This window comes from Eschrichtius robustus, chromosome 8 (genome assembly GCF_028021215.1).
Source record: "Eschrichtius robustus isolate mEscRob2 chromosome 8, mEscRob2.pri, whole genome shotgun sequence".
NCBI lineage: Eukaryota > Metazoa > Chordata > Mammalia > Artiodactyla > Eschrichtiidae > Eschrichtius > Eschrichtius robustus.
In genome coordinates this window covers 13,648,822-13,668,412 of record NC_090831.1, presented here as the reverse complement: position 1 = coordinate 13,668,412, position 19,591 = coordinate 13,648,822, and the positions used below count along the sequence as shown (strand labels likewise).

Sequence of the window (19,591 nt, the reverse complement as noted above, 5' to 3'; positions counted from 1 at the left end):
GAAAGTCAGGGCCCATACCCACCCCCACAGACTCAGAAACGCCCCCCCCGCCCCATCTCCCCGGAAACAGCCCCCCGCCCAGCCCCGCACACTCGCTGCCCCAACCGTGAGCCGCAGCCCGGTCGCCCCCGCCTCGCCCCGCCCCGCCCCGCCGCCCCGCCGCCCCGCCGCCCGTCCCTGCGGGCCGCAGAGTGCGCGAAGCCCTAGGCCGGGAGTTGTTGTCAGGCCCAGGCCACTTCTGAGGCGCCCGCCGTGTGTCGCCGCCACCACAGGAGGACAACGTCGACGAGGAGAAGGAGGCGACGGAGGCGTGTTGTTGTCTCGCCCACTCCCCTCCCCTGAACTCGCACCCAACGTCAGGGCCCGATGGAGTGAAGCGGAGACGAAGGTGGTACTTCCGCGTTGCGCTGCCCGAGCCGAGAGCGCGGCCGAGGTCGCTCTCCCCCACCCCCGGGGGCACTTGGAGGACTCCGGACTCCCCCGCAGGTCAGCGCCCGGCGCATCTGGTGTTTTTGCTGCCGAGACTAGAAAGACGAGCACGATTGGGAGCTCATCCGCCCGGATTCCCTGCTTCCTTCGGGCCCGGAGGCCGCTGCGTACCCCACTGTGACCTGGAACCCAGGGACCCGAGTCCCGACCCGGATTATCGTGGCGCGTCTCCCGGCCGGCCCTGGTGCTCGGTGTCCCTCCGCCACCGCCGCCGCCGTTCCCGTTTCCGGCGTGGGAGATGGCCAGGATCTGACCCGGCAGGAGGCCGCACCCGCGCCGCGCTCTGCGGCGGGCTCTAGGCGATGCCGAGCAGCTCGGACACGGCGCTGGGGGGAGGCGGGGGCTTGAGCTGGGCGGAGAAGAAGTTGGAGGAACGCCGCAAGCGGAGGCGATTCCTGTCCCCTCAGCAGCCGCCGCTGCTGTTGCCGCTCCTGCAGCCGCAGCTCCTGCAACCGCCGCCGCCCCCGCCGCCTCTGCTCTTCCTGGCTGCTCCCGGCACGGCCGCCGCCGCAGCCGCCGCCGCCGCGGCCTCCTCCTCTTGCTTCAGCCCGGGCCCCCCTCTGGAGGTCAAGCGGCTGGCGAGAGGCAAGAGGCGCGCAGGAGGGCGGCAGAAGCGGCGCCGCGGGCCCCGCGCCGGGCAGGAGGCGGAGAAGCGTCGGGTCTTCTCGCTGCCCCAGCCGCAGCAGGACGGCGGTGGCGGTGCTAGTAGCGGCGGGGGTGTGACCCCGCTGGTGGAGTACGAGGATGTAAGCTCCCAGTCCGAGCAGGGGCTGCTGCTGGGGGGGGCCAGCGCGGCAACGGCGGCGACGGCTGCCGGGGGAACGGGGGGCAGCGGCGGGAGTCCGGCCTCCTCCTCCGGCACCCAGCGGCGCGGGGAGGGGTCGGAGCGCAGGCCCCGCCGGGACCGCCGCAGCAGCAGCGGCCGCAGCAAGGAGCGCCACCGTGAGCACCGGCGGCGGGACGGGCAGCGCGGCGGCGGCGGCGGCGGCGAGGCCTCCAAGTCCCGCAGCCGCCACGGCCACGGCGGCGAGGAGCGGGCCGAGGCCGCCAAAAGCGGCAGCAGCAGCAGCAGTGGCGGCCGCCGGAAAAGCGCCTCGGCCACGTCTAGCAGCAGTAGCAGCCGCAAGGACCGAGACCCGAAGGCCCACCGGAGCCGGACTAAGTCGTCTAAGGAGCCTCCGTCGGCCTACAAGGAGCCGCCCAAGGCCTACCGGGAGGACAAGACCGAGCCCAAGGCCTACAGGCGGCGGCAGCGGTCCCTGAGCCCGCTGGGAGGCCGGGACGACAGCCCGGTGTCCCACAGGGCCTCGCAGAGCCTGCGGAGCCGCAAGTCCCCCAGCCCGGCGGGAGGCGGCAGCAGCCCCTACTCGCGGCGTCTGGCCCGCTCCCCGAGCCCTTACAGCCGCCGCCGCTCCCCCAGCTACAGCCGCCACAGCTCCTACGAGCGGGGCGGCGACGTGTCCCCCAGCCCATACAGCAGCAGCAGCTGGCGCCGCTCCCGGAGCCCCTACAGCCCTGTGATCAGGTGAGTCCGGCGTCCCGGTGTCTGTCTCGGGGCTGGGCCGGCCAGAGCCCCGGAGGCAGGGCAAGAGGCGATGGGGCGCTGCAGCATTCCAGTCGGCCGGCGAGGCGAGAAAACCTCACCTGGCACGGGGCTTCCGGTGGGGAGGGGCGTTTTCGCGCGCCCCGAGCACCTTGTGGGGGCTTCGGAGGGGACAAAGCAACAGGTCCGGCAGAGTTTCTCCTCGCTCTGGCGGGGAAGGGTTCTGAGGAAGGGTTCACCGTTTTAAACGTGTTGGTGTTAATCCGTTAAACGGGTTTCACTAAACTGTTTGCTTTTCCAGCTCAGTTGCTTTGGGTCAGCCTGGAGGGGGATTTGTCACAGTTTTGAAAGCCCTCCGAAGAGGTTTCGTTGCTGGAGACTTAGGAGTGGATTGCAGCTTAGGGAGTAAGCATTTGTAAAGGAGAATCGGCGCCAGGTGCTGATGTCAGAGTTAGATGTGGGTTGCAAATGTTTCGTATGATTAGTACAGCGGTGGGAAAAGCAGCCTTTCTGTCAAGTTCATTCTTTCAATATGTGAAAAAGCTTACGCTTCTAAATTCGGAAGATAAGGAAGATAACTCATTTTATGGTATTCTGGTGTGGAATAGTTTTTTTTTTTCACCTGACCTTCCAAAGTCATGATTTTAAGAAGTAGAAAAAAATGATGAGATTGTGGTTTCTGTGTTGGTTTGTGGTGACACCCAGTTGCTAATAACGTAATATAAACATAAGCTAGTTGGTGTAATCCAGTGTAGCCACCGAGTGAATGGCTTAGTACTGGACGTTTCTTAAACTATCACACTATCTGCTAGTATTTTAAATTACTGTTTATGCTTACTTTAAAGTTAACTAGACCTTTAAGTGTCAGGATCTTTGTTCACATATCTTTGAAAGGTATACTTTAATCTAGTGAAATTGGAGTAAATCTTTAATATAGCTGTTAATGCCTTGCCTGTTATATAATGCTGTTCTCCAAAAACGGTGTGTGCATTGATATATATTTATCTGTTAAGCAAAATGAATTAAAAGTAACTCCTGAGGATACTGCAGGTTCTTAAATTTTTAGATGTCTAGAAATTCTAGGCCTTATAGTTTAGAGTATTACGAATTGTTTGCATCCGTTGTTTTTTCCTATTGGTTTTACTTTTCAGTAATGCCAAGCAGCTGCTGAGTACCTCTAAGCACGGTTATGTTGAATCTCAGTACAACATGTGTACCAGTAAAATTAGATCTCTTTGAAGCGTCAGCCTAGTAAGTGTAAAGATGTGATGCTAGTGGAGATCTGTGTGTGTTTGTCTTTAAACCAAAACAGCTGTATAAATCTCTTCATTCTTGCAGGGTTCAAGCACACTTTCAATGCTAGTTGATGCCTTAAGCAAAGACTATCAACATTGAAAACTCATTTCACCATATCTAGCTTCTGTGTTTTGTATGAGTTTATATTTTACTTTAATTAAAATAGGTTTGCCAGAAGGCTTGCATTTTTTGCAGATGAATTTGTTTTTGACGGAGTAGGTCAAAGTTTCAGTGCTTTAGATAGCAATTTTAAGTGTATGATGCAATTTTAAGAATGGATTTTGTGTTTATCAGGCCTTTTAGTTGCTGGATACTTCAGTGAGGTCCTTTATTATCTGATAGTGCTGTGTATTTTATATTTATTTCAGAGCAGTGGTATGTGCATTTGGGATTATTTGTATTTGGCAAATATTTATTGAGCACGTATTATATGCCAGATACTGTTTTAAGGACTGGAATATAGCAATGAAGAGAGACAAGGTCCTTGCCCTCATGAGGCTTGCGTTCTAGAGGACCATTCGTTACTGAATCTTTTATTGGTGTCTGTATTGACCACCAGTGTTTCTAAGTGGTTGGATTTGGAAGAAGCTTTAGAATATTTTGGCCAACATTCCTGACATCCAGCGTTTTGGTTGTGTGCCTGTATACATCTAGAGGTGGGAAGATGTTACTTTGAGACAGCTTATTCCATTAGATTTGGGACTTGCTGGTTTGCCCAGTGCCTTAGCAACACCCTGGGAGACTCAGTTTCCTAAACTGTAACCGCGAAATACTTGTTTTTTTTTTATTATTCCAAGGATTAAATGAAAATTTGTGTTTTATGTACACTTAAAATTGGTGAATTTTGCTGTACTTAAATTACATCTCAATAAAGCTGATTTTTTTTTTAAAGGGAAAAAAAGATTTGTGTTTTGGAAAGTGTAGAAATATTATAGACTATTACAGAAATGTAACATGGTGGAATTTTTATTGAATAGCTTGAAATGCTAGAATTCTTCATATTGAAACAGAAATCTGCCTCCACGTAACTTCTACTCCTTGCTTCAAGTTTAACTTTTTGGAATAGTTCAGAGCAAACCTGTATGCTGCCTCTTCAAAATGTAAAGACAGTTGTTTTGTCTTCTGAGTCTTTTCTTCTCTGGGTCAAAAAACTCATTTTCCATACAGTTTTTGATTTCACATTATATCATACCTAGTTTGTCAAATGTCCTGCTTAAAATATGGGGCCCAGAATTTATAGTTAACATAGTTGATTGAAGAACTTGATTTTTAAATATAACAAATGTGTTATTACTGTTTTGGAATAATTAATTGAACTATCTTGTCCAACTTAATGCAAAAAGTTTTGTTTAAGTCATGGTGATAGGTGGCCCATGTCGTTTAACGAATAGACTCTTGGATTGCGAGCTGCATGAAGGCAATTATCCTGTCTTGCTGACCGTTGTATTCCTAGTGCTCAGTGTAGTATCTGGCACAAGTAGACTCTTAATAATTGCTGAATGGGTAAAGGAAGGGATGATGGCGTTTATTGAGCATGTGAAATATTGTGGGCCTGGATATGTAAGGATTTAATAGAGACTGTGTGTTTTGCTATAGGAAATAGCAGAGTGGTCTTTTTCCAGCCCACATGGAGCTTGTATATGAATGAATTGTCACTGTAGATATTTTTAAGGAAATGCATGCACATTCAAAATGGTATTGAGACCATGGAATGAAGATTTTCTCTGTGTTAGTTCCTAGAATAAATCCTCTCTATTCTATTGACTTCTACTTCACAACCTGCTCTTTGCCACCATCTGAATCTTCAGCCCTCTGCTGCTCATGCTTTTCATCAAGTCCCTTCTTAGCTTTCCTTTTTCCCCTGTGTAACCGGGTTACCATATTTTCTTTGCTACTTGACTGTTGGGGTGTGAGAAGTCATATAATTCTGCTGATTGGCCTTATAATAAATGTGCAGGTGGACTGAAGAGAGGGGCTGTTCAGAATGAGAGGCAGTGGTACTGACATTTAGGTTTTACTGAATGCCAGGCATTGACAAATACTTAATGTATATTCACCTCCAAAACCCATGTTGTGGTTGGAACATTCCTGTTGATAGATTGGGAAACAGAAGCTCTAAAAAGTTAAGTGATTTGTTCCAAGGTCAGCTTGGATTCAAACCCTGGGCTGATTCTGAAGTACAAGCTCTTGATATTGTGCTGTATTGAACCACACATGGGGTTCAAGGGAGCAGACCACCTCACTTAATGATCTGTTTTGCTAAAATTCACCCCCTGTTTGGATATTTATGTGTTAATTTCTGTTTCCTGGTCATCTTTGCAGCATTTTGAAGATTAAAAAAACCAAATTCTTCTAAAGGTTCTTTCAGCTCATTTTGTCTTTTAATTTGTAGGTTTTATGAATAGGAGGCTAAAAACATTTTTTGAAGACACTAATAATAGTTATTGAGGGTTGTTTTGCAATGGAATGTCTTGGTCTGAAGTCACTCAAGTCAGGCCAGTTACAATCAGTACAATAAATTGTTACATATAATTGATTCTCTCTCTGAAATGTGGAAGTTCTCTTCCACCAAGAAGCAGCAGAAGCCTCTGTTATGGAATAATATTGAGACCCTGAGAATCTAAAGATGGGCATACCCTAGATGGAAATTTAAATGAATTTATTAGTATTCACTTGCATATGATACGCGGTATCTCTTGTGGATTATTTAGTGTTTTGTCCTAAAAACTAGTGCTCAAAAATATATGAAATGAAGACATTCCAGAATTTTTAAAAAGCTATTACTCATAAAATACTGATTTGATATGTACTTACTGGAAATAAGTCATGAATATCCTTAGATGAATTCTTAAAATGCTTTTCAAAAGTGTTAAAAATACAGGATAGTTGGATAAATGCAGAAACACTCAGAAGGAATGGGAATTTAGGTGAACTGTCTTAAGTCTCCAAACTGTAATCCTTTCATTCCCAAGATGGGCTTGTGTTTTGCTGCTTCTCTGACCCAACCTTGCCTGACATTTACATCTACTCATTCTCTATCACATTTTTGTTCTAACACTAATATTTATTCCATTTCCGGTACCTTAGTTCAAGCCCTCATTTGTAATCAGACTTCCTGTTATTCTTTTCTTCCCAATTCATTCTTTATTCAGGAGAGTTTGCTGAAAATTTTGGTTAGATTGTATCACTTCCATTAGTTAAGTCCAAATTTTCTAATGCATTGTCATGTAATGCCTTCTATGATCTGGTCCCATTCTATCAGAGTTCTATTTTTAGAGGCACTTTTATTTCTCTACATTTTTCCTTTTGTTGATCTTTTAGCTTGAAATGCCTTCTTTCCTCTTCTCTGCCTCCAGCTTTTCCTTCAAAACCCAGCTCAAATTCCACCATCTTGAGACCTTTACTCCATTCATCCAGAAAAAGTTAATTCCTTTTCTTATACCCCTACGGCACTTTGTTTTATCTTTGCTGTAGAGCTTTTAAAAATTTGTGTTTTCCCTACTAGATTGTAAGCTCCTAGAGGACAAATTCCAAAGTGTATTTATTAGTGGTTGAATTAATTTGAATATTTTTGTACACAGATTAATGCAAACTAGCTTTTGCATAAATGCCAGTTGTATCTCTAAATTTACTTGCTGTTTTGGTTTACGTATACTCTAGGATGGCGGAAGTAATTGTTTTGATTTATAAGGAGAAAATTTAAGAACCTCCCCCTTCTAGCTTATGCTTTACTGGAATGAGTCAAGGATGCTGGGAGTCACTTTTAGTGTGAATAGAATAAATTCAGGGACTTCCCTGGCAGTCCAGTGGTTAAGACTGCATTTCCAATGCAGGGGGCACGGGTTCCATCCCTGGTCCGGGAAGTAAGATCCCACATGCTGCCTGCCCGGCGCTGCCAAAAAAAAAAAAAAAAGAATAAATTCAGACTTAGTATTTATATTTGCACTCTGTTGTATGATCATGATAAATGATCTGTTTTTCTTGGTGAAAATTTTCTGAGTAGACTGTATGTCAAGCTATTATTTCCTGACTCTGAAAAATTAATAGCTATTTTTGAAAAACCAGCTGGAGATTAATGTTGCTTAATATTCATATTTACGGTCATTTAAATCTTTTCTCTTATTCTGTATGTTTTCTATGAATATCACTTAAGTTTTTGTTGTTATTTTTGTTTTTGTTTGGCTTTGTTTCATATGTAGATATCTGTAAACTTTAAAGTGGGTGTTGGAAGCAAAAGTATTAAGAAAAGTATTACTTATTCACAGTGATTTTGTTCCTTGAATTTCTGCACATGCAAATTATGGTAGAATCTAGTGTTCTTAATATATTTGGAAAATAAATGTAGGTGAGAAGATTAAAGTCTAGGTTAAAAACTGGAATTTGCATAAAATGGAAATGAAAAAGGTGGTGAGAGGAACTGAAAATGAAAGTAGTTAATGGGCTGCATGCCCATTTTCTGTTTCTTTTCCGTTTTTTGCATTTTCAGTTGCATAGGGATACTTTCACTGAGGTATTTTTATTGACACTTCAAACTTAATTTATCCATCATTAAATTAATTATTTCACTTCTATTGGAGTCATTTCTTTTTCTGATATTGCTCTTCATTATTTTTCACATATCTACAAAGAATAATAGAGGCTCATGGTAGAAATTTTGTTAGTACAGAAAAGTATGAGATTAAAAGTCCCTTTGAATCCAGCTACCTGAGATGATCACCCTCATGACATTTTGATGAACATTCTTCTAGACTTCTATGCGTATATGCATAAGGACATAAGATTTTACATAACATACTACAATGCTATTTTGTATCCTGTACTCCATAGTATAGTCTTTATATGGGCTCCTAGTATTCTGCTGTATGGATATACCATAACTTCTTCGGCCAAGTCCATTTTGCTAGATTCTCATTTTTTTTATTTTTTGTTCTTTTCTATGTTTATGCATCTGTCGCAGAATTTTTGTGTGCATTTGCCCATTATCTCCTCTAGATTGGATTTCCTATGGATAAAATTGCTGGGGTCAAAAATGGTTTACAGGTTTATAATTCTGATACACTGTCATATTACCCTTTTAGAAGGCTTTTATCAATTTATATTTCCCAACAGTGTGAGAATGCCTGTTTCTTCAGTCCCACCATCACTTGGAGTTGTCAGATGTCTCGTTATTTTTTTTCATTTGTGTTTCTTTAATATCTAATAAGGCTGCCTTTCTTTTCATCTGTATGTTGGATGTTCTAATTTCTTGATTCATTATTTTGTTTGATGTTTTTCTAAGAGCTCTTTGTATTAGAGATATTAAGTGTTTTTTGTGGTATTAGTATTTTTGTGAGTCTTTTAACCTTGTTTATGTAACGTCTAGTTTTAAGAACTTTTTGATTTGTGTGTGTGCGTGCACGTGTTTTAAATGGCAGTAGTTTCTCCCAAGCATCCAGTGCCAAAACCTTAGTAATACCTATCTCCTTTCCCTCCTGAGTTCTACTGAATTGCTTGTTCTAATTTGTCCTTCTGTAATGGTCTTTGGTCTACTCTTTTTTTTAAAAATTAATTAATTAATTATTTTTGGCTGCGTTGGGTCTTCATTGCTGTGTGCAGGCTTTCTCTAGTTGCAGAGAGCAGGGGCTGCTCTTCGTTGCGGTGTGTGGGCTTCTCATTGCAGTGGCTTCTCTTATTGCAGAGCACGGGCTCTAGGCACGTGGGCTTCAGTAGTTGTGGCATGTGGGCTCAGTAGTTGTGGCTCACAGGCTCTAGAGCATAGGTTCAGTAGTTGTGGCGCATGGGCTTAGTTGCTCCATGGCATGTGAATCTTCCTGGACCAGGGCTCGAACCTGTGTCCCCTACATTGACAGGTGGATTCTTAACCACTGTGCCACCAGGGAAGCCCTGGTCTACTCTCATTTAGTTCGAAACTCTGTAGCTTACATCCTTATTGTTGATTCTGATTGCATTTGGGCTTTTCCTCTTTGAGCCCTTCCTGTTTTCTGCATTCAAATTAATCTCAAAATACCACTTTGATTCTGTCATTTTTCTGTAAAATATGTTTACAGAGTCAAATTCTTGAACTGGGCATTTAAGATTCTCCACCATAGACTGACCCAAAATAACCTTATTTCTCACTGTATGTGTTGATGACAGTACAAACTGGACTCCTTACCACTTTAAAAACATGGAGTTGTAAGCCCCCGGTACGTTAGTTTATGCCCTGCCCTCAATTGGCCAATCCTACTTGTCCATTTTTTCAACCATAGTTCATGTGTCATCTACGAAGCCTTCATTAATCTCATCCCAAAGTGATTTCTCTTAATGCTTATTGCCCCAAGATCACTTTTATGAATACTTATTATATCCAGGTTTGGATTAATTAGAGTTCTCCACCCCCACCCCTGTATATTGGACAAGTTTCTTTCATTCATTTTAAAAACTAGTTTTATTGAGGTATAACTTTACATATAGTACAGTTCACCAGTTTTAAGTGTACAATTAAATGGGTTTGATGAATCACCACAATCATGATAACTGGAACATTTCTATTGCCCCCAAAAGTTCCCTGTGCCTCTTTGCAGTCCGTCCCCTACTCTTACCTGTGGTCCTTGGCAACCACTAATTTACTTTCTGTCACATTAGTTTTACCTTTCTTGATGTTATATAAATGGAATTATATGGTATGTAATCTTTGTTGTCTGCCTTTCACTTAACCCGCTTTTGAGATTCGCTGATGTTGTTGCATGTTCGAGTGGTTTGTTCCTTTTTATTGCTGAGTCATATTCCATTTATGAATATACTGCAATTTGCTTATCCCATTACCCAGTTGATAAACAATTGAGTTGTTTCCAGTTTTGAGCTGTTATGAACAAAGCTGCTGTGAACATTTGAATATAGACCTTTTGTTTTTATTATTTGTGAGCAAAGTAGGGGTGGGACTACTGTGTTGTATGGTTAAGTGAATGTTTGACTTTATAAGAAAATGCCAGCCTGTTTTCCAAAGTGGCTATACCATTTTGCATTCTAGTCAGCCGTGTATGAGCATTCCAGTTGCTTCACATTCTCACTGAGACTTCAGTTTTTGTCAGTCTTTGATTTTAGCTGTTCTAGTAGAGGTATAGTGGTATATCATTGTGGTTTTATTTGCAATTCCCTAATGACTAATAATGTTGAGCATCTTTCTGTATGCTTATTTGCTCTTCGTGTCTTTTGAGAAGTGTCTTAAAATGTTTTGTCCATATTCTTTATGAATTGGGTTGTTTGTCTCATTGAGTTCTGTACATATTTTGGATACAAACTCTGTATCAGATACATGTTTTGCAAAGGTGAGCCACTGGCTCACCTTTCCTTAACAGTAGTTTCAAAAGCAGAAGTTTTAAATTTTCATGAAATCTCATTTGGCAATTTTTTCTTTTATGATTTGTGTTCTTTGTCATCGCCTGTGCCCTCAAACTTTGCCTAACGCATGTTCACAGGTTTTTTTCTCCTTGGGTTTTTTTTTAACTTTTTTTTTTTTTTTTAATTGAAGTGTAGTTGATTTTCAGTGTTGTGTTTCTGGTGTACAGCGAAGTGATTCAGTAATTTATATATACTTTTTCATTATAGGTTATTATGAGATATTGAAAATAGTTCCCTGCACTTATACATCCTTGGTTTTGTAATATACATCTTTAATTTATCACAGTCTATCTTCAAGTATAATATAACATTACAAGAGCATACCTCCATTTTCTTCTTGTCTTTTGTACTGTTCTTGTCATATGTTTTATTTCTACATATGTATAACTTACGTATGTTACGTATAGACATGAAATTTAAAATGAGAAAAGTCATTTACCTACCTTTATATATACCTTTTCAAACATTTCTCTTTCCTTTGTGTAGATCCAGATTTTAATATAATATTTTTCTCTGGCCAGAGGGATGGCTTTGAACGTTTCTTTTAGTGCAGGTCTGCTGTTTTGTCTGTCTGAAAAAGCCTCCATCGTGAAAGATATTTTTGCTAGGTATAGAATTCTGTATATATGTATTTTCCCCCTGGGTACTCTGACTTATTTCACTTCTGGCTTGCGTAGTTTGACGAGAGTTTCCGTAATAATTTGTTTTTGCTTCAGCCACTGGATTTTTAAAAAAATTTATTTATTTTTATTTATTTATTATTTTTGGCTGTTTTGGGTCTTCGTCGCTGTGCGTGGGCTTTCTCTAGTTGTGGCGAGCGGGGGCTACTCTTTGTTGTGGTGCGCGGGCTCTAGAGCACATGGGCTTCAGTAGATGTGGCGCGTGGGGTCTGTAGTTGTGGCTCGTGGGCTCTAGAGCGTGGCTCAGTAGTTGTGGCGCACGGGCTTCATTGCTCCGCGGCATGTGGGATCTTCCTGGACCAGGGCTCGAACCCGTGTCCCCTGAATTAGCAGGCAGATTCTTAACCACTGCGCCACCGGGGAAGCCCCAGCCACTGGATTTTAAGTTCCATAAGTTTCTTGTTTAATCTTAGTGTCTCTTAAGCACCTGCCACCTGTTGTATCTATAGGTGATAGATACGTGACAAATAATATTAAATTGATTTGGATAATAAAATATCCAGCACCTCAGAATTTAAAAAATTTCACAGGGATTGCATTGAATCCGGAGATTAATTTGAGAGTATTCCTATCTTAATAATGTTGCCATCTAATACATGAAAATGGAATGTCTTTCCATTTATTTAGATTTTCCTTAATCTTTTCAATTTTTAAAAAATGTTTCAGGGTACAATCCTTGAACTACTTTTGTTAAATTCCTAGGTATTTTTTTTAAGGCTGTTATAATGGGAATTGTTTTTGTAATTTAATTTTGATTGTCCATGGCTAGTGTATAGAACTACAATAAATTTTGCTATTAACAGGGTCTAATATTGGCTTGTGAATAAATTCATGATGACTAGGGTTAGACTAATCAAAAGTATGTGCCTTCATGCAAATCAAGTATTAAGCCCTTCCTGTGCTATTCTCACCATCTTTCCTTTTTCTCTCTTCAAAAACACGTCTCAAGACATGATTCAGTGAAACATGAAGACAGGGTTATGCTCAGTGGATTAGAACTTGTTTGCCTGAGCAAATCTGCAGAAAGTCAGCCATCTGTCATTTTTTTTTTTTTTTAACTTTCAGTGTTGCATTAGGAACATAAAGGATAGGAAATACACCTTCAGAATAAACATGAAACATTTCAGTGTTATGTTATTTACTTTTTCTAGTTTTTAAAATAACTGTACAATTTACTTTTATTTTAAATAGTACAATCAGTGGTCTTTAGTGTATTCACAGAGTTGTGCAACCATTGCCACTAATTTTAGAACATTTTAATCAAACCTGAAAGAAACGCGGTGGTAGTCACTCTGCATTCCCACCTCCCCAAGTCTCTGACAACCGCCAATCTACTTTCTTGTTTCTGTGGTCTTGCCTTTTCTGGACATTTCATATAAATGGACTCATACAGTTTATGGTCTTCTGTGACTGGCTTTTTTCATTAAACTTAATGTTTCTAAGGTTCATATATGTTGTAGCATGTATCAGAACTTCATTCCATTTTTAGCAAAGTAGTGTTCCATTATATGGATATACCATATTTTACCATCAGTTGATGGATACTTGGGTTGTTTACACTTTGGTCTGTTATGAATGATGCTCCTTTGAACACTTGTGTACAGTTTTTGCATGGAGATATGTTTTTATTTCTCTTGAGTATATACCTAAGAGTGGAATTTCTGAGTCATGTGGTAAGCTTATGTTTAACATTTTAAGAAACTGCCAAACTATTTTTCAGAGTGACAGCATCAATTTTTATATTCCAACCAGCAGTATGTTAGAGTTCCAGTTTTTCCACATCCTTGACAGTAGTTGTTTTTTTAATCATAGACATCTTTATGTTTAAAGTGCTATCTTATTGTGCTTTTGATTTCATTTCCCTAATGACTAATAATGTTGAGGGTTTTTTTCATGTGTTTATTGGCCATTTGTATATCTTTTGGGGGGAGATGTTTATTCAGATCCTTTACCTATTTTAAAAGCTGGTTGCCTTCTTATTGTTGAATCTTAAGAGTTCTTTATATATTCTGGATCCAAGTCCCTTAATATGACTTGCAACATTTCTCCTTCTCCTAGAGAGACAAACTCTTGTGTTTGGGAGAGTCAACTTTAATTTAGTACAATGAAATGGAGTCTTCCGCAAGTAACTTGTTGGCAACCACTTGGGCTATTGTAGCAGTGTAACCTTGGACAAGTCACTTAGCTTTTGAGACATTGTTTATGGACCCAAAAGAAGAAGAAGAAAAAAGAATTCCTAGGGCAGCGGTCAACAGAACAACCAAAAGACTACTATGTGGTTGGCAGATCTTGTGCCTTGGGTTGGCTGGGTAGAGAGACAGTATAAAGGAAAAAGCAAAGACTTAAAAATAACACAAATGTGAATTTAGGCGCTAACTCTGGTGCTTTTGTAGCAGAGCAATATCAAGCAATTTATTTACTTATCCTTTTTGAGCCCTAGTCTTTCCACTTGTAAAATGGAATGAATAATTCCTACCTAATAACGAGAACTGGAAACAACCTAAGTACTCTGAATAGGGGGGCAGATAAATAAATTATTGCACGGATACTTGATTTGCAAATATTTTCTCCTGTTGTATCACTTTGTTGATGTCTATTAAGCACAAAAGTTTTAAATTTTGATGAAGTCTAGTTAATTTTTCTTTTTGTTGCTTGTGCTTTGGTATCATACCTAAGAAGGCTTTACCTAATTAAAAGTCACAAAGATTTGTTCCTGTATTTTCTTCTAAGAGTTTTATAGTTTTAGTTCTTACATCTTGATCTTCGATCTATTTTCAGTTAATTTTGTGGACTCTCAGTGCTATTCCATTGATTTGCATGTCCATCCTTGTGCCAGTACGACACAGTCTTGATTATTCTAACTTCGCAGTAAGTTTTGAAATCAGGAAGTATGAATCTTCCAAATTTTCTCTTTTAGATTGCTTTGACTTTGTGTTTTTTGTCTTTTTTTTTGTGGGGGCAGGGGAGGGTGGTGGGGATATCCTTTGCATTTCCACAAAAATTTTAGGATCAGCTTGCCAATTTGTGCAAAAAAGGCAGTTAAGGATTTTCATAGGGATTGCATTGAATCTGGAGATCAGTTGGGAGTATTACCATCTTAATAATGTTAAGTCATCTAATACCTGAACATGGAATGTCTTTCCGTTTATTTAGATTTTCCTTAGTATTTTCATTGGTGTTTTTAAGTACTTTCAATGGTGTTTTTTGTTTTAGGTACAATCCTTGCACTTCTTTTGTTAAATTTATTCTTAGGTATTCTTTTTAAGACTATTGCAATGGAAATTATTATTGTAAGTTAAATTTTTTGGGGTAAATTAAAAAAAATTGTATTGAAGTACAGTTGATTTACAATGTTGTGTTAATTTCTGCTGTACAGCAGAGTACAGCTATAGATATGTATGTTCTTTTTTATATTCTTTTGCATTATGGTTTATCATAGGATATTGAATTAGTAGTTCCCTGTGCTATACAGTAGGACCTTGTTTTGTAAGTAAATTTTGATTGTCCATTGCTACTGTGTAGAACTACAGTAGTGTTGTTGTCTTTTTTAATAAATTTATTTATTTTATTTATTTATTTTTGGCTGTGTTGGGTCTTGGTTGCTGCGTGTGGGCTTTCTCTAGTTGCGGCGAGCGGGGGCTACTCTTCATTGCGGTGCGCGGGCTTCTCATTGCGGTGGCTTCTCTTGTTGTGGAGCACGGGTTCTAGGCGCACGGGCTTCAGTACTTGTGGCGCGTGGGCTCAGTAGTTGTGGCTCGCGGGCTCTAGAGCGCAGGCTCATTAGTTGTGGCGCACAGGCTTAGTTGCTCCGTGGCATGTGGGATCTTCCCGGACTAGGGCTCAAACCCGTGTCCCCTGCATTGGCAGGCGGATTCTTAACCACTGCGCCACCAGGGAAGCCCTACAGTAGTGTTTTGTGTGGTTTTTTTTGGCTGCTCTGCGTGTCTTGCAGGTTCTTAGTTCCCCGACCAGGGATTGAACCCCGGGCCCTGGCAGTGAAAGTGCTGAGTCCTAACCACTGTATTTTTCTATATTGATCATGTATCCTGCCATCTTGCTGACTTAATAATTCTAATAGTTTTTTAGTGGATTCTTTAGGATATTCTATACACAAGATATGTTATCTGCAAATAGAGAATGCTTTATTTCTTTATTTTCCCGTGGTCTAGTTCTTTTTCTTGCCTAATTATAACAGCTAGAATTTCAAGTTCAGTGTTGATTAGAAGAGGTGAAATTGGACTACCTTGCCTTGTTCCTGATCAGGTATGGAAAACATTTAGTCTTTCTCCACAAAATGATTTTAGCTGTGAATTTTTCATAAATGCCTTTGTTTTATTTTTTGATTAAAGTTGTTTCCCTCAGAGTCTAATTTTTGGTGTCAAAAAAATTCCAGATGCTTTGGTTGTCCTTTATACACAAGCCTGTGTAATTATCCACTATTGTCCTATGGTGTCCTTTATACACAAGCCTGTGTAATTATCCATTCTTGTCCTATGGGCTAGGAAAAGAGGAAGTCTCCTATTTTGTAGTATGTGCATAGTGATTGGCCACATCAGTTTCCTCATAGACTATGCCAGAAGAAACATATGAAAAATGTTTCATTATGGAAAATATATGCATTAATGTTGATAGTGTTTCTTTTATCTAGTTAGTGTTACTTAAGCATGCATGATTTTCTAAATATAATTCTTTGAAGTTAAGCAGTTGGTGTACTGGAGTAAATAAATTGATACAACTTTTTTCATTTTTATTAAAGAAAGTGACAGTGTAAAAAACATTGTAAAATACCATACATTCTGGTTTGTAGTAATTTCTGGTAGTGTTCATCTTTAAAGTTTTCTGTTGGTGTTTATCCTTAAATTTTTCTGCATTTTTCAGTTTTATACAACGAAATTGTGTGACTTTTTTTAACCTATACTCTTTTTATATTTAAAACATATGAAGTGATTGAAAACTGTACAGAGGCGTAGCAAGATGTGAAAGCTACCCTTTATGCCCTTTTCATTCCCATTTCCTTCCAAATATATAACCGTGTAAATAGATTGGTGTACATCCTTTTTCTGCATATATACTTACATACAAACATATATACACATAAACGTTAAGAATGTTATTATGCCATAAGTGTTGTTTTTTACTTTTTTTTTTTTTTAACAGTATGATTTGAAGATCTTTCCAAACGGCTACATAGAATTCCATAATGAAATTTGTCAAGCTTTATTTAACCATCAACTGTTGGGCACTAAGCTGTGTTTTCTTTTTTTTTTTTATATTACAAACAGTCCTTTAAAGGATATCTGAGTGATAACTTGTGACACATTTGGAAATGTTTTCGTAGGATATGTTCTTATAAGTGAAATTGCAGATCAAAAGCATTTGATAGGTACTACCGAATTGCCTTTTTTAAAAAGGCTTAGTTAGCAATTTTATATTCCCTCTGGTAATTTATATGAGTGACCATTTCTCTAAATTCTGGTGAATACTTGATATTTTCAGAATTTTTCTTTTTGCCATTCTGATGGTTGTAAATTTATTACCAACATTTTATTTTGCCTTTTCTGGTTACCAGAGAGGAGACAACATTTAAATTTCTTAAATGGCCATTTGTATTTCTTCTGTGACTGAATTATTTTTTTAATCAAGAAGACCCTCCAGTTATTAAAAAGAAGGAATAAATATAGTTTTACATTAGAAAAATTAGTTTTGCTTATTAAGTCCCTGTGGGATAATGGATGTAAAATGTTTGGTTGTTAATAAAAATAATAAATTTATCTCAATGTTTATATGAAGAAGCTAGTTTAACTAAATGTAATTCTGTCTCCTAAACCTTCTTAGTTTAAGTAGAATTTTATCAGTGGACCTATGCCTATTAGTTAACTAGTTGGATATCAGTCACCCAAAGCATTCTGCTAGAATTTGCAGACATTCAGAGAAGTAGATAACTTGTTCTTTACTTTTATTAATCACTTCAGTAAATATCTTTTAACCTCTTATTATATGCCAGACATAGTTTTAGACACTAGGGTTATAGTGGTAAATAAGACATTGGTGGAGAAGAGGGATGTATATGTGCTAATTTATCTTTCTAATTTATCAACCTCACTATGAAGTTGATAATTAAATGGAGACCTAAATGACAAGCGTCAGCTGTGTGATGATCTAAGCATCCCAGGAAGATAAAAAACAATGTTTTAAGGTATCAGATCAAGAAGAAGTGTGATTTTCATTTTCTTTTTTCTCATTTTTTAAAAAATTGGAAGTATAATTTATTTACAATGCTGTGTTAGTTTCAGGTATACAACAAAGTGATTCTGTTACACATCTCTGTCTCTTTCTCTGTCTCTATATACCTGTTCTCATTCAGATTCTTTTCCATTGTAGCTTATTATAAGATTGAATATAGTTCCCTGTGCTATACAGTAGGTCCTTATTGTTTATCTATTTTATATACAGTAGCGTGTATCTGTTAACCCCAAACTCCCAATTTATCCCTCCCCTCCCTTTCCCCTTTGGTAGTTTGTTTTCAGTGTCTATGAGTCTGTTTCTGTTTTGTAAATAAGTTCGTTTGTATCATTTTTTTTTAGATCGCATATAAGTGATATCATATGTTTGTCTTTCTCTTTCTGACTTAACCTCACTTAGTATGATCAGCTCTAGGTCCATCCATGCTGCTGCAAATGGCCTTATTTCATTCTTTTTTATGGCTGAGTAATATTCTATTGTATATACCTCATCTTCTTTATCAGTTCATCTGTTGACGGACATTTAGGTTGCAAAGCGTTACCCTTTGAAGACGCAGAAAAGAGGCTTGTGTGGCTGGAGCCTAGTGAGTGAAGGAGGGTATAATAAAGATGAGAGGCAATTTGGGTTTTGTGGATCACAAAAAAGATTTTTATTTTATTCTAAATACATTGAGAAGCCATTGGAGAGTTTTAGGCGAAGGTGTGGCATAATACAATTTATGTTTTTAAAAAACAAAGACATAAAATACAAGGCAGTATGTAACAAGTGTTATATGATTTCAGCAAATGAGAAGGTTACAGAGGAGATGGGACTTTAGCTTGACCCATAAAGACAGATAAGAATTAAATAAATGGAGGGAAAGTGTGTAGTATGGTGTGGTAGCAATAAATAATGCCTGGCTTTGAACTGGAAGACTTGCTCTTGAGTACTGACTCTACCTTTTCATAGCTCCTGGCCTCTAAGTAAATTTCTTGACCCTCTTTATCTTAGTTCTTCCATCTGCTTTCTCTATGCCTTGGTTGATATAAAGAGCAAGTCAAATGAAAAATGCCTATAAAAGTATTTTGTAAACTGTGGGGTTCAGTGTGGTATGCTTGTCTATTTAATAAAAGACTACCATCTGTGTGTTATTACGTTAAGGGCTGTGGAGTGATACAAAATGAATTAGATCTGGTGTTGCTCCTTAAAGAGGATATAGTCTAGTAGATAATGTGGTAATATCTGAAGTGCAATGTTACAAATGATAAAGATCTTAAGAAGGATGCAGATAAGGTGCTATAGGGCTTCAAAGAAAGGAGAGCTTGCTTTTTTCTTGGAGCTGGTGGTACAGCTGGTATGAAGAAGGAAGGACTCTTGAACTAGGCCTTGAAAGGTGGATAGGACTTCAATAGAAGATGGAGGAGAAGAGGATAACCTCAGAGGGTCAATCTATGGGAGTAAAGGCGTGGAGCATTAGGCAAATTCAGAACTTGATAAGGAAAGGTAGGTTAGGACCAGACAGATTATGCAGCACGTTAATACTAGGCTAAGGAAGGTGAATTCTATTCAGTAGGAATACTACCAGCAAATATTTATTGAGCATCTGCCAGTGCCAGGTCTGTGCTAGTCAGGGCTATGAGAATTCAGTGATCTCAGTTTAGTTGGGGAAGACAGATTATTATTTTAATGAAATGTGAATGAGTGTTGTAGGATCGTAGTTCAAGGAACATCTGCAGCTGCCTGGCATAATAAGGGGAGGCTTTATAGAGGTGTGGTAGACATTTGTGCTTTGCTATGAAGTATCCCTTTGCTTAGCAGATAAAATAGGGAAAGAGAGGAACATGAGAGAAACATTCTAGACCTGGCATTTTATGTGCTTTGGGATGGCTGGACAAGGTTTTGTGTGCAGTGCAAGGCTGTGAAGAATTTTGATAGAGGGTAACTGAAAGATTCAGGTGGCAGTAAATTGGAAAAGGTAGAG

General features: G+C 39.9%; 1 protein-coding gene across 2 annotated transcripts in view; it reads left to right on the top strand.

The window, feature by feature from the left end:
• Positions 1-179: 179 nt before the first annotated feature.
• The window catches only part of CDK13 (cyclin dependent kinase 13), a 114,743-nt gene continuing 95,331 nt past the window's right edge, over positions 180-19,591 (top strand). Inside the window, exon 1 of one of the 2 annotated variants that reach the window (XM_068550346.1) lies at positions 180-2,014. In XM_068550346.1, the coding sequence (XP_068406447.1) occupies positions 792-2,014 (1,223 nt within the window). In that variant the 5' untranslated portion in view covers positions 180-791. The remainder of the gene's footprint in view (positions 2,015-19,591) is intronic. The other variant, XM_068550347.1, reaches the window with a different exon arrangement.